This window comes from Dipteris shenzhenensis, chromosome 6 (assembly GCF_047967505.1).
Source record: "Dipteris shenzhenensis isolate YYH24624 ecotype China chromosome 6, Dip_SZ_1.0, whole genome shotgun sequence".
NCBI classification, from domain to species: domain Eukaryota; kingdom Viridiplantae; phylum Streptophyta; class Polypodiopsida; order Gleicheniales; family Dipteridaceae; genus Dipteris; species Dipteris shenzhenensis.
In genome coordinates, this window is record NC_141601.1 from 3,151,963 (window position 1) to 3,167,098 (window position 15,136).

At 44.5% G+C, this 15,136-nt stretch overlaps 1 protein-coding gene across 1 annotated transcript in view; it reads left to right on the forward strand.

The window, feature by feature from the left end:
* The first annotated feature begins 1,795 nt into the window (after window positions 1–1,795).
* Window positions 1,796–15,136, forward strand: part of LOC147900646 (golgin candidate 4-like) — a 161,783-nt gene continuing 148,442 nt past the window's right edge. Inside the window, exons 1-2 of the mRNA XM_087376266.1 lie at window positions 1,796–2,151; window positions 9,835–9,924. Coding sequence (XP_087232392.1) covers window positions 1,984–2,151; window positions 9,835–9,924 — 258 coding nt within the window. The 5' untranslated portion in view covers window positions 1,796–1,983. The remainder of the gene's footprint in view (window positions 2,152–9,834; window positions 9,925–15,136) is intronic.

Consider the following 15,136-nt stretch of genomic DNA (forward strand, 5'->3'; position numbering starts at 1 on the left):
TGGGACATGACTTAAAATAGCCTTATCTTACTTATGGTGTTTAACATGTATTATCGGTTGATTTCTTAAAACGGTACAACTTCTCTTCCTATACTACATGGGGTAATATTAGTCTGAGAGGTTTTTCATCTCTCTAAAATTTCCCTATATATCTACCTTCTTTCTCTCCCTTTCGTTTTCCCCATTTTGTCTACTTTATTTTTCATGGTTGATACACCCTCTCTAGGATCCCTCCTTCTCTATTCCCTCTTGCCCTTTACTATGGCTTGAAGAGTATGTCAAGGTTTCTCAACTCCTCTCACTTTATCACTCATATGCCAACAAAATGGCAATTGTAATATGTGATACCTAATAACAAAGATGATGGGGTAGGCTTCACTATCTATTAAGTCTCAAAAGCTTATTGGATATCTACATGGCTTGCTTGGTATGTTCAGCATGAATGCATATACACCTTTCTTATTATAAGAAACTATTTGTAGTATTTTTACTTTCCTTTCTCAGTATATATGTCCTTGGGTCCCAAGTAGTCTACCAGCTAATGGGCAATTTTGCCCTATGGCCAAGCCCTACATCTCATTATAACAAAAATCTTAATATTCTCTTCGACATACCAAGCAAATGTTATATGTATTTTTCTTGCACCATACTTGCTCTCAATATCAATCACATGTAGAAAGGATTGTTGATACCTATCTCCTCAACAAAGACTAACTCATGTTCTTTTGCATCGGATGGAGATAGGTACCATAGGTACCATACCAATCTTTGGAGTAAAGATGGTGTTTTCTCCAAATTCAGAGTTGTTTTACGTTAGTTATATACATGTTTTTGTCCAAACTACAAGGACATTCAAAAAAAGACTCTCGTCTTTATCCTTTAATCTATGAGTACGTGGCAACACTTGCTTTTGTTTTTGCATTAACTACATAACATAAGCACTTGTACTCAACAATAGCAAGACAATCATCATCATCACACACAAACACACATGCGTGCACACGCGTGCGAACTTATGTGACACACACATAGAGGCACGCACATGTGCGTGTATGCATGCACTTTTAAGGATACATATTCATCATTGTATGGTTAACATGTTTTAATACACACACTTATTCCAAATGCAACCTAGTATTTGGTAGCTTTGTGTTCATCAAAGATTTAGGAGGCCTTGGATTAGAAATTCTAAGCTAATTGTTAGACTACAGGGCACTCAAGAGACGCCATAAAACATAAGAAACATGTTAGGATCCTTAAAATGAAATGCACAATTTGGTTTTCTAGTACTATTTTTGCAATCCAACTCGTTTGACCTTTAAACTGAAAAAGCTATGTAAGACCCTCAAGCATCCTTTTCTTCTCATTCTTTGCATTCAACTCCTTGTAAGGAGAGTAAGCTACCTTTGGAGCTATAGCCCTAAATCATTTATGATGTGGATCCTCCTCACCAAGAGGCAAGAGTCAGAGGATAAAGGTAAGAGGTTTGTGAGATAAGATCTTTTACTAGCTTTTGCAAGATAGATATTTTAGGACTATGTGCCCACCATATCTTAGCATTGAGAGCAAGGGCTTAGAGATAAATGTATATGGAAGAATGGGACTCTTGTGTATTTATCTTTCTTTCAACAAGGATCAATTTGGAATAAAATTTTATCACCTCTTTTGTATGCGTGATAGCCCCAAGGGGACCAATCACATGATAACTAAGCTACCAATGGTTCATGTTGTGCGATAAGCTCATAGCAAGCAAGGTTCACATTGAAATTTGGTAAGATCATGTAAAGAATGGGCTACGGAACACAGGTTGGAACTTGATATCAACCATGATCAAGCTGAGCTCTTCGAAATCGCCTGTCTTCTTCATATCACGGAGAGGACTCTAAGTGGAAGCTTTGGTTATGGTGGACTTCTTCCGTTTCAAAGAATCGTGCTATTTCCTATGACAAGTTTCTCCTCTGTAGCTTTTTCTTGCTTCCCGCGATGTGGAGCACAATAGCAAATTTTCGAGAGAACCTCTCCCAAATTGCCTCTGACGTCCTAGATACTGCTGAGGAGCTCGAAATTGCTGGATCCGAACATGGATCCCCCGACGGTTTGGATCATCTGCTTCAGCGCCGTCGGCAGCAAGATCCCGATTTCGAGGCGGAGGTATTTTTGGAGATCTACACCTCTATAAATCTGTACAGAAGCTACATTTTCTACTCGCATGAAGGGGAACCTGTGCACAACCGGGGATTAAGACAGGATAAAGGATAGGAAAACGGACAATGATGAATAGGAGGTGCCTATATAGCGCTCAACCACCGAACTGATCTTGGCTTCTAGACTAGGATCTTTCTCCTCATCTGTTTATTCTATTTTCTCTGTCGCCGTCAAATGAAATTGTTTTGCGCAGTTTTCAACCTTTTAAATTCATCATGTAGTGATGTGGAAAAGCCTATTGGGACAATATAGAGCCAAACTCATGGTCGAAAAGGTATAAGTCTTCTTTTAGGGGGTTTGCCAGTGCGTTTGGACTTCTCTATGGTTTCTTTGTGGCTTCAATGATTGAAAGGCACCGCTGGAGATCGATGTTTTGATGATTGGACGGGTCGAGGAAAGATTTGCTGGTTCTCATTGTCACTCTTAGTGAATCGTGCGTCAAATAGGATTGGTGGAGATTGCATGCTTAAAGAGTGGATTGTAAACTGCAGTTCCATGGGAAAGCTATGTGTAATGACAGATTGCCATACTTTTAATCACGAGTGAAGGACAAAGCGAAGAAATAGTGTGAAGGGAGAAGATACACAGCAAGATAACCTTTCCAAGTCGAAACCTCAAGGCTCATAAATTTTATAAACGACGAGTAGATCGATAGCCATCACGAACCATAGCATTTTTTGAAATGTTCAGCTTTCCAAACTTCCAGAAAGCTAGCTTTTTAGTAAGTGTGTTCTCACAATGATGGATGTCGTGAAAGTTGCCAAGATTAGTCTCTTCTAAGACTGTACAAACGAATAGCAAAGCATCAGAACCAAGAGGTGGAGGTCTAGTGGAACATGTGGTGTATGGAAAGGCATATAGGGCAGCCTGAGCGGCTAATCAAGGTGGCACGGTCCTCTAGTAGGAATGTATGTGAGTAGTGTGTATAGCCGTGCGGCGTAAGTAGATGATAAGTCGTGATTGAAGTGTATGTCATGATAAGTGGTTTATGTGGTCGGCGATGTGTGTGGTATTGGGAGACGGGGGGTAGAGATGTTGAAGAAGAGGTAAGTGTGGTCTGCCCCAGGGGGGAGTGGTGAAATAGAGAAGTCAGTAATGCATGATGTGAAGGGTGCTGTCATGAAGTCTGAATATTTTTTATGCGGACTTGCGATCAAAGTCTGAATATTTTTATATGCGATCTTGCAATTGAGAGTTGATCTCTCTTATGCGGACTTGCAATTGACTTCAACTCATGGTTCGTGTGCTCGCCTTCGCTGTCCATGGATGGAAAGGAGCAACAAGATGCACCGACGACGCACATCAAAAGGACCTGCTGTAGACGAAGAGACGAGTCAATTGTCTTCCAATCTCAAGAGGATCCAAAGTTGAAATCATCCAACACAGTGACACACACTGGACTTATTGAAAGTCTACTGCGTCCATCTTCAACACTCGAGAACCTTGCCAAGGGTGAGGATACAGGATGACACGCTATGCAATCAGCTTGTCCTTCTATCTCGGTTCACCGTCATTATAATTTCGACTCCCGCCGCTTTTCAAGCCTTGCCAAGTTCACATATATATTAATGTTTTCAATAAACCAACCAAACAAGAAGCTGGACTCAGTGGGATTTTCACTCGCCGCCTACTCCTCGCCCTTATAATGGTGAGACTTCGGACATAATCTTTGAGGTTGTATCGGTGAGCTAGTGATGATCACTCCCTAAGGGGGGTCTCACACCTCTGCCCATATAATGGGGAGACCTAGGACATAATCTTTCATGTTATATCGATGAGCTAGCGATGATCAGTCGCTAAGGGGGGTCTCACACCTGTCCTTCGTGACTAGGGAAACCTGGTCCGCCCTCGTTTTTAAGCATCCATCCGCACTTGTATTCACAAGCATAGTCAATTGCGCTAGAGCCCCCTTCGTGTGGGAAACAAGTGAAGCCCCCTGGGGAGGTCCATAGCTCAAGACCATTATAGATGATGAGGTCGTGTATCCTACCCAAGTCCAAAAGTGCATGCCTGTATGTTGTGATTGGCCCCTATCTGTCCGCAGATACCCGTGTTATCCCTCCCTCATCAAGGTGAGTGTCTGGTTACAGTATGGAATCATCTCGGAAGTCTAGAAGCGGTACCTCGTGTCCTTGTCCTTGTGTTGAAGTCCCAAACAAGGAGGACTTCTCCGCGACTCTAAAATGTCTGGATAGAGAGATACATATGGAGACGTCTCACCCTCCTTACGTGTATCCTTGGCAAAGTGAGATGTCTCAATGGGGAAGTAGCATACTGCTATGAAGAGATCATGGCTCTCTGTGTGTCGGATCCGGACCCACATGAATCTTGAGTGTGCATCTCTTCTTTCGATCGAGATGGTCCCAATGAGAGAGGATCTGTAGAGCACTGCCACTCCTCCTGATCCTCGTACTTTGCCAATTCCTATCGTCTCATTTGTGAATGCTGACTCCCATGTGTATTTGCTGAAGATCGGCAGTGGGCGCTCTAAGCTTTGGTGTGTTTTTGTGTAAAAGATAATGTCTCGTCCTACATAGGATTTCGAGAAGTTCCCTGGATCAGACCACAAGGTACCATTGCAGTTCTAGACGGTGCATGAAAGGGACTCGGTATCCTGGGTCTCATAGACCCTGCCTCCCTATCTGGAAGAGTTGGTGGGTGCCCTACAGGGGCCTGTCATAAGTCTGCTGTCTCGAACCACAGCCCACTTTCCCTCCTTGCGGGCCACATCCCGTTGCTATAAGAGAACACGCCTCTCCTCGACCTTCAAGGGTGTCATGTCCTCATCCATGGATATCGTGGGGTGGTCACACAAGGCCTGTTTACGTCAGAGTGCTGCCAATCGTGCCTAGGTGTCCTGGAAGCGTATGATAAGGGGCTGCTCTCGGTTGGGATCTCTCCCTACTCGCCAGGCCCCCTCGATCCCATGCTTTGAGACCCCCAAGTTGGTGGTCACAAAGGTAATTGCGTCACCCATGGGAATCGTATTTGTGCAGGGAATACTGCGAACTCTGATGTTGAGGGCCTTACTTGCTCTCTGGTGCTGCTGCTCCAAGAGGGTGGCCGAAATGGTTGCCTTTGCAAGTTCCCGCTTTGCCACGTCTACCCACTTGGTTGTCTCGGCAATGGCAGACCGCATAGTGGCAATCTGAGTCTCTACAGCCGTTGCCGGATGAGGATGGCCTGTTCCTGTATGACTCTAACCTACTCCTGTGCATAGCGTGCCAACTCAGCCTCTTACGCTCGTATGCTATGTACCTCTATGAGTAGGGACTCCCCTGCAGCAGGCGGCTCGACCCTGGGGTACTCAGGTCCTCGTGGGAGCTGGAACTGGTAAGGGGTTAATATGAATGTAGGGGGATGTGGCTGAAATGCGGATGGTGACTGAGTGAGCTGGGTGAGGTGGAAAGATGTCTATGGCAGCGGCGAAGACATCCCAAGAAGCTAGAAGAGGGAGAGAGAGAGAGAGAGAGAGAGAGAGAGAGAGAGGGACTCGGGATGCGTGAAGTGAGAAAGGAGAAAGAAAACGTCAAAAGTCCTCACACCTTAGTCAATCCAAGCATGGAAGGAGATGAGGGGGGGGGGTTGAAGGTAGTAGGTGAGCATGAATGAGGGGTTGCCACGTGGCCCTTGTTGGGTGCAAGAAGCAATGGAACGGGAGTGGAGTGCGGGAAGCAAACAACAAGCTGGAGCAAAACGTAGTATTGCTCAAATGGATAAGAGGAAAATACAAAGGGTGGCCTATATGCCCCCCAAGTCAACCATATGGTTGACCAGAGAAGTCAACTCATAGAGTTGACCTGACCTACAAGGCTCATACCAGGGCTAAGTGCTAACAAACCCATGGCTGAAGTATCCTGGAATACTTGGAAACTACATCATGGTTGCACATATTCGTCCCAGAGGGATATGGCAACCTATGATATGTACAGAGTGATCCCTCACGTAACAAAAGGAGCGAAGTGTAAAGCATGTCGAAATGCCTCAAACTTGGGACGCAGTAAAGCTTTCGTGAAAAGATCTGCCAAGTTGTCCTCGGTGGAAACATAGGACAACTGGATGTCTCCACCAGACAGTCGCTCTAGAACATAGTGATTGTGGACTTCAATATGCTTTGTGCACGCATGAAACATTGGGTTTCTAGCAACCGCCAAAGTACTCTAGCTGTCGGTGTAGATCGTAGTAGAGTCGGGCTGAATGATATCAAGATCTGCAAGTAACTTGCGAAGCCAAACGCACTCTATTGTAGCTGTGAAAGCTGCTCTGTACTCAGCCTCACAACTGGATGTGGAAACTGTAGGTTACTTCTTGGTGAACCAAGAGATGCATGAAGCTCCAAGCATGAAACAGTTGCCACTGTGTGACACCCTAGTGTCGTAACATCCTGCCCAGTCGTTGTCTGTGAATGCATGATAAACAAGTGGGGCCTCTGAACCATAGAGTAAACCCAAATGCTGCGTGGCCTTCAAGTATCGAAAGGCCCGCTTCACTGCTTGCCAATGCTGCATACTAGGCTTGTGCATGTGCCTGCTGACTTGGGAAATGGCATACTGAAGATCAGGCCGGGTATGACAAAGGTATATGAGGCACTCTGCCAGCCTGTTCTGCTGCGGAGTAGAAGGCACTATACATTGATGAATAATACCCTGAGCTGCTAAAAATCAGAGAATTCACGGGGCATGTACTCTCCCCCCTGTCAGTGTGTAGAGTAAGGAGCTTGTTCTCTGATTCATTTTCAGCCATGGCAAGCCAATGTCTGAAGCATGGGAACACATCAGATTTGGCCTTCATGCCATATATCCAAGCAAATCTGGTGTGGTCATCCACAAAGTTAGAAAAGTAAAGGTAGCCCCCAAGAGATGCTGTCTGCATCTGCCCGCACACATCACTATGCACAAGGTGAAGCTTCCTGGATGCATCAACTGTCCCATCCTTTGGAAATGAGAAACCGTGCATTTTGCCCAACAAGCATCCCTCACAAACATGTCTAACCGGTGCATGCATGGGTGGGAGAGCAACCATTATGTTTAGTGAATGCATTTTAACCAAGCTTCTGTAGTTGAGGTAACCCAACCTCGCATGCCATAAGTGGGAGTCTGAAATATTAGATTCAGCCACCTAATTTGCCTCTATAGCAGGCTGTTTGTCATAAACATCAAGATGATATACCCTAGAAGAAAGTGACCCAGTAAGTACTATGATGTCATCGTACCGGTTGCAAGCGCATTGCTTCTGAAAAGAAAAAGCAGAAAAAGGGACTTGTTGTCACTACTACTGCTGCTGCCCCAGATCATGGTCATGAGGCTGCTCACCATGAGTGGGCTTTCACGGTGACATGCCAGTACCATCCAGAGAAGCATGCTACAGCCTTGTCTGTCTTAGTTTCTAAGTCAGATTGGTGCTTCGACAGTGGTGCTTCTGAGCGCGCCACTTCTTGCAGATCACTCTTTCAGACATTGGGGTTTGCTCCACATGGTGGCACAGTGACATGTGCCAACAATGCATCATCTCCCGTGAAAGGGATTGGCCAGGTCAAGGTCACTTCAATTTCAGGTGATACGATCACGCTCCAGCAGTAGATGAGCCTCTAGTTCCGGTGTAGGAGGTGTGGCTGTAACAACTGCACCAGCGGTGGCAATAGATCCAGAAGTGGCTGTAGCAGCTGCACTAGCTGTAGCAGTAGCAGAAGTGGATGCCACAGAGGAAGGTCGAAGATCCGATCCTGAGACAATACCCCAAAATTTTTCGGCAACCAGCAAATGTTTCACCATGTATGACCACATGGGATAATTGGGTCCATCGAGCTTGTCCTCGGCTGAGGACATACCCATCCAATCGTTGCTTCCCATGGCAAACATAAATCCCTGAAGGGAAAATGTGCACTCAAGAGTAGCCTCAAGGCTTTCACTGCAAAATGAGCTGGCTGTTAAAAAATGACAGGAAATATCACTGCAATGGACAACAAATCTGGCTAAATCCCCAAAATCTGAGAGGGCCAATTTGCCAAGAAGAGGGCAAATTGGGAAAAGCCCCAAATTGTGCTGCAAGTTGCAAATGTGATTCAATGTGCTGCAATTCCAAGACAATGTCAATGTTCCTGCATGATAATGTCTACCAAATGTCCAAAATTGGCTGTATCAAGCCAATGTCACTGCAAATTTCAATAAAATTGACAAAACCCCCAATTTTTGGAAGGGCAAAACTGTCAAATTTGGGGTAAATGACCAAAAGCCCCAAACTTTACTGAAATAAAGCAAATGTGACAAAATAATCTGCGAATCTAAAAATATCCCGCAATCTGTCAGCAATAGATCCAAAATCCCCAATGTCGGAGTGGAGATGAAGTCAAAATAGGGCAAATACTGCAAAAGCCCCAAAATGTGACCAAAAGGAGCAAATGTCACTGTGCAAAATCTGCAAATGTGACACAAAAGCCCCAATCTCTAGAGCAAAATCACCTCAATGTCACTGCAATGTGTGCAAACGTGCAACTGGTGCTAGAGCAGGTTGGAGCACGTGGAGGAAGGCCTGAATGACTGAAAAGAGTCCAGATCTAAGGAGAAAACCTCCAAAAACTATTCAAAAATGCCCGAAATCAACTACTTACAAGTCGTACGGATTCCTTGCAGCATCGCGCACCTGTCTGTACATACAGGATTTTTTTTTCCCCGGCCGAAAAGGTGCAGGAGAGGGTTGTCGTTGAAATCGGACCTCAAACAGTCAAAAAACAGTTGTTGGACTGTTTTTCTGCTCAAAAAACAGGTTTCTGGCGATGAAATGATGCACCAGACTGAGCTGGAGAAAAATGGAAGGTAGAAGCAATGGGAGAGCACGAGGGAAGGCAGATAGGAGCAAGAGAACCTGCTCTGATACCACTGTTGGGTGCAGGAAGCAATGGAACGGGATTGGAGTGTGGGAAGCAAACAACAAGTTGGAGCAAAACGTAGTACTGCTAAAATGGATAAGAGCAAAATACAAAGGGTGGCCTATATGGCCCCCAAGTCAACCATATGGTTGACCAGAGAAGTCAACTCATAGAGTTGACCTGACCTACAAGGCTCATACCAGGGCTAAGTGCTAACAGCCCCCTCGTTAATGCTCTAACCCACCAAACCAATGTGGTTTGCCCCCCACATTAAAATCCTGAAACATTGGTTTCTCTCGGGCCTAACATTTAGACCCCTCTCTTTCCTAGCATGTGGGCCTAGTGGGTGCACTGAGAGTTGAACTAGGGACTTCTAGGAAGTGGGTTCTTCCTCTAGGCCAGTCCCCTTGGCCAAAGTAACCATGGAAGTAGCCATGGGGTTAGCTACACATGAAGTTGACATTTCGGTGACATGTTCATTCCTTTCAACCTGTGTGCATATATTTGGTTTATTATTATAACATAGCCAAAAATAATGACAACTGAAAGGGTATTCACCTTAGCAATACAAACTTGCTAATATTTGTCATTAATTTTCTTTTATAGTGTGTTGTATCAAATTGTAATTTAAAAGACTTGTTGACTTATGACATCGAAGCATGGAAATTCTTTATCTAGTAGTATACTTATTTCATCTCTACATTTCATTACTGTACACAACTAGTCACGAAGATACAGATTTACCATTTTATTGGATTGTTTAGGAAAATCGTTTCAAGATTGGGCTTCGTAGGCTTCAACGAGTTGAGTCAAGCATGTCTGCCAACCATGCGCTTCTTTTGAAAGAGAAAGAGGTGTGCCTCTCTTGAACTTTACTATTGTAATCTTGAAATGATGTTCGTTCTAGCCTTTATGCCATTGTTTATATGTTGCTTTTTTATGTTCTTTAACTTTTAAGTGGGCCTTGCTTTAGTCACTCATCCTAGCATGGTATTTTGATGTTGTAATGATAGGCTTTCAAAGCACATTTATGTTTTTGAGTAGCTAAATTGTATCTCTTGAATTTTAATGGTGCTTTTGGATTCTTTGTAATTCAAACATTCATTTTATTTGTTACAAAACCTGACAAATAGGCTGCTACAATGGTGATATTCACGAGATGGTAGATTGCTTTTGTTAATCAGTTCTTGTGCAAAATATATAAATATGTAGGATGTCGACTGTCTTGAATAAGGCAATGGCAATCCCTTAGACATTAAAAGCTAGTCTTTTGGCGGCATTAACTGTACTGTTGAATATGAAGCTAACAGTAGCATCACATGGTATTTATCATATTTTAGTGCTTTTACATTAAAAATGGATTTCTATTTGGTTCGTGAATGGCGCAAAGTCATAGTTTTCCTGTTTCAAAATGGTTGGATGACTTATTTTTCTGCATTTAATAGCTATGGCCCTATGATGTTTTTTGACTCAATGCGATACGCTCTGTAAGCTTTACTCTGCTCATTGGAGCCAATAGAACATATTTGTGCTGGCCTTATCATGCAAGTTGTTTCAACCCCTTGGACACATGAGCATAACATATGCACCTAAAAATTGTGAGATGCAACATAATGGGATCTTTCCATATGGCTTTGGACTCTTTAAATTTTGAGGAAGTTTGCGTTAGCACTTGAATCTATCAACCAAAAATGATTATTTGTGCTATTGGATAGTATGCAACTCTGATCACCTATTTAAAGGTGTTCACCCTCTAGCTGCTTGTGCAAAGCATTCAAGTTCTCATCATAAGCATCAAATTTCAGGATGTTCATCTGTTGGCTACTGATGACCGCCTAAAGTGTCAAATGGCTGTCCAAAAATTGACCGTGTAGCCATGTCAAATACTTGATTGAGTGACTTCCTCTGCTGCAAAGGACGAGGGATCTGAAGCTCCATTTCCCACATGAAAAACAATCTCAACAAGTTGAAGATCCAGATTCTTGGCAACCATTAGCAATCTTTCACACTCCTGCATTTCAGCACCATATTTCACCTCAAGCGGGTATCTGGCACCTGCATCACATCTGCGTGTTCTAATGACAACTTCCGCCTGTGGATATACCTTCCAAATTTTTAGATCTCTACTTCTGAAACAAAAGGGGTGAGATGAACACTGTTGCTGGCAGCTGTTGCGATGTGTGATGGCAGCTTGCAAGGGCTTGCAAATATGATCCTGTAGCCTTTTCCGTAGAGAGCAGCTAGATGCATGAGCATCACCATCTCCAATTTTACATGCTTAGTGTTTGTTTGTTTTTTGGAGGCTTTTCCCACAACCCAGGCTGCAAAGGCATAGTCATTGCCATTATTTTGCTCTGTATTTAGCATCATATTCTCTTTCTGATAAGGCTTTCCAATCATTTTTGGTATAGTAGGCATGAATTTGATTGTGAGGTTGAAAAGTGGAGGCGTAGTTTTTGCATGAAGGTGCCAAGGAGTTCAAAATGATGGAAATGAGGTTTTTGTTCTCAATTCTCTCAACAATAAGTGCAAGCTGCTCTATAATATCCCGGATCTTGGTGAAATGACAGGTGAGTGGCACCATCTGTCATCTCCAATGAGTGGAACTGACTCTTGAGTTGCAACACTTTTGTAGTGTTGCTAATCTCAAATCTGACTTCCAATATTCCAATCTTGAGTTAAAGATTTTGCATTCTCTATGTGATTAATATGTGTACTTTTGACCTTGTTTGTACATCTTTTGTCTCCTGATTCTCAATTTCTGGACAAAAAGTGAGGGGCTTTGCCTGCACGCCACTTCCACAAATCCTTGCCTATTACCCATTAGGCATGGTGTTGGAGACCATATAGACAATGACCTATCCCAAAGCTATCACCACACAAGGGAATGCAAAATAACATAATAGTAGTTCAACAATGGTGAAGCGTTTATGTAGGTTTTCTGAAAATATCAAATGAGGGATGCTGTTGTTCTTTCTTGCCTCGCATAATGTATTATGTGTAGACTTGAAACAAAAGGCAGAATATGGTTGTAACAGACCTCGAGTTGCATGCTAAATATTGCTTCGAACTACCCTGGCTGTTGTATATTGCCTTGTTATGTACCCAAAAATGGTTGTTGGCAAAAATTTGAATTTTGTAGGAAAATTAATGCATTCTTTGTCCACCAAAAACTGCATTTTTTGTGGTTTCAACATGTGCATAGTGTTTGCACACTTGTATGGGATGGGATGTTCTGAATATCTACAAAGTGTAGGAATGTCATATGGCTATGATACTTGTGCGATGATATGCTATGTGGAAGTTGTCTTAGGAACTACGAGACTTGAAATTTACTGGAAAATGGAGAAAAATACTTAAAAAAGCTGAAATTTTACTGCAAATAGCAGTTTGAATAGGTATATCTGCTAGAAAACAGAGGTGGAGGTTGCTTGCTACAGCCAACACTCCCCACAGCGGAAGATTGTAAAAGTGCGTGCCCAGAAACCACACAGTGCTAATTCCTTAGTGTGTACAAGTGCATAGAGAGATGCAGACAGTTATTGAACTATGCTCAAGAGCATAGGAACAGTAAATATGTATTGTTCCAAAGATGGACCAAAAAAACCTTGTACAAAAGGTGTGCACAGGGTGCCACCATCTAGCAGCAAGTCGCTGCCTAGATGTGTACCTCTGTGACTACAAGACTGTTCTTCTACCTCCTCGTGGCACCTTCAAAACAGTGTCAGTCTGCATGCTCTTCTAGTGCTCTTCAGTGGGCTGCGTAGTGATCCTTGACCTCCTTGCTGCTCCATCTGCAGCCAAAGGTGAGACACAAGTCTCCCGTGATTCCTTTCCTCCTTGCTGCTGTGATGGCAGCCTGATGTGTGGACCTGTTGTAGGTGTCTGGACCTCCCTGCTGCAATGTAGGCAGCCCAATCTGAGGCACCAATACCCTGAACAATGCATAAGTACTTACATCCCCCTCCCCGTGGGGCCCTTTATATAGGGCTGAATGCCTTGCCAAGTCAGCTGACTCTGTCTGCAGACCGGCCGACCAGTCTGCAGATACAAGTCTGCTGAAAGGTGATGCTTGGATGACACTGGGCAGCCATACAGTTTTGTCACCTGTTCCTGCCTGCCTGGACCATTTTTGACTTCCTCCGACCTGTATTGGAAATGTCACCTCCCCATCTGTAAGCCCCCATACGAGGAGAGCATGGGGGAAGGAGACCTAGGGCGTTTGCTCAGAGGAAAAAGCCTGGAGAGGGTGTTGCCACATGGGAAACACCTCACAGCAAAGAAAAGAGAGATAAAGGGGCTGCCATATAGGCAGCAAACAGGCTGCCATGGGGGCAGCATATTCATGGACTTACTTGGCCAAGAGTGGAGCCTCTGGTGGAGTAATCCTGTACGAGGTAGACACATGGCTGGAGCAGACAGGTTGCACCAATTCTGGGCTGTTTGGAGCTCCAGACAGAGGTGGACAGAGGCGAGCAGGTACATCTGCAGTACGGCAGCAAGGCAAGGGCTATGGGCAGGGTCGGGGCCTGCATCAGACCCTGGAAGCAGGCCGTACAGAGGCGCAACCATGGCGCTGCAAATTGGGCAGGCTGGAGCCTGCAGGAAGGCCTGCAATAGGGTGATGTGGCCTGGGCCAGTGGCGCAGTGCCACATGGCCAGGCGGGTACAGATGGGTCAGCAAGGAGAGCCCTTGTAGGGCTGGTTGGGCTGAGCCAACCAGGTCGGTTGGCCAGCCAAACTAGCAGACCAGCTAGTCGGCCCATTTAGGGCTGGCTGGTCGGTTGGTTCAAGGGGGCCTTGTGCCCTATATAAAGGGCCCCTTTGGGGCTCCATAACACATTTTTAGGAGCAGCACTTCAGGGAGCAGAAGGAGCAGAAGACCAGCAACCTATGAGCCTACATCAAGGAGGACAGAGAGTCTGGAGAGCTGTAGACCTACCTCAGCAAGGTGGTGCCAACCTAGGCTGATACACAGGCAGTAAGGTGGAGAGGATCATTCAGGATAGAGAGTCCACATAAGCTGGAGGTGAGGCATGTGGGCTCGAGTCTAGAGATATCCAGCAGATAGTAGAAGTACCTTGTGGTAAGATCAAAGGACTGTGCTTTGGTGGGACTTTGGATCTCTCTCTCTCTTTTGTTGTGTCTATAGTTTTGGATGGAAATATATTGTTTTGGTAGATTTTATGTCTGGCTGAATCATTGTCTATTGATGAGTCGGCACATCTATTTGAAGCACATAAGTTTAAGAAGTTTGTGATTCCACACCCCACACACATCGTGTGAGATCTTGGGCTATTCTATCAGTCTTCTGCTGTGCGTGCCCTCTGTTGGTTGATTTCTAACAACCTCGAGATATGCTCCAGTCTGCAGCTATCTCCTGCGCAGGTATCTGCTGCCCGTAGACCTGCTCCAGGAACCTCCGTACAGCTCTGATCCGACCCTGCAGCCTGCATGCTGCCCATGTGGCAGCCCTGCGTTGCATCCAAATATGCCTCTGTGGGGGCTCTCAGACGCTGATGATACACCTCCCCCATGTCCTCATTTGGGGGCTCACAGTTGGGGAGGTGATCCACTTAATCCCAACAAGTGTTGTCTTGAGGCTGCCTCTCATTTTATCTAATCCTTAACATGCATACAACGTGTAAAGCTCAAGCTGTGTGAAGCCTGATTCCTCCTGCTGGGCTCATTTGTGTGTGTTCTAGTCTTTGTGTGTGTACAATCTTGCTTCGGTAGGGTGTCTTTGACACTATTCGAAGAGAAATGGAGAGGAAAGAACACACAATTGTGAAGAGCAATGCTGAAATGAATTTCACACTTGAAAATACCTAGAAAGAGTAGGTTTTATAGGAAAGCCTAAAATCTAGGGTGGCATATGGCGTGTCACATTTATGGTCCTAAATTTTTCATAAGCTAGACTGCCCCTAAATACTTTGGTTTGTAAATCATTCCTTTGATGTTGACATAGAGCGACATGTCTCTCAGTTCAATGTGCCTCCACTATAGCAATCCCTACCGATAGGGTGGCTTTATACCCCTTTAAGAAGAATTAATATACCTGTGAAT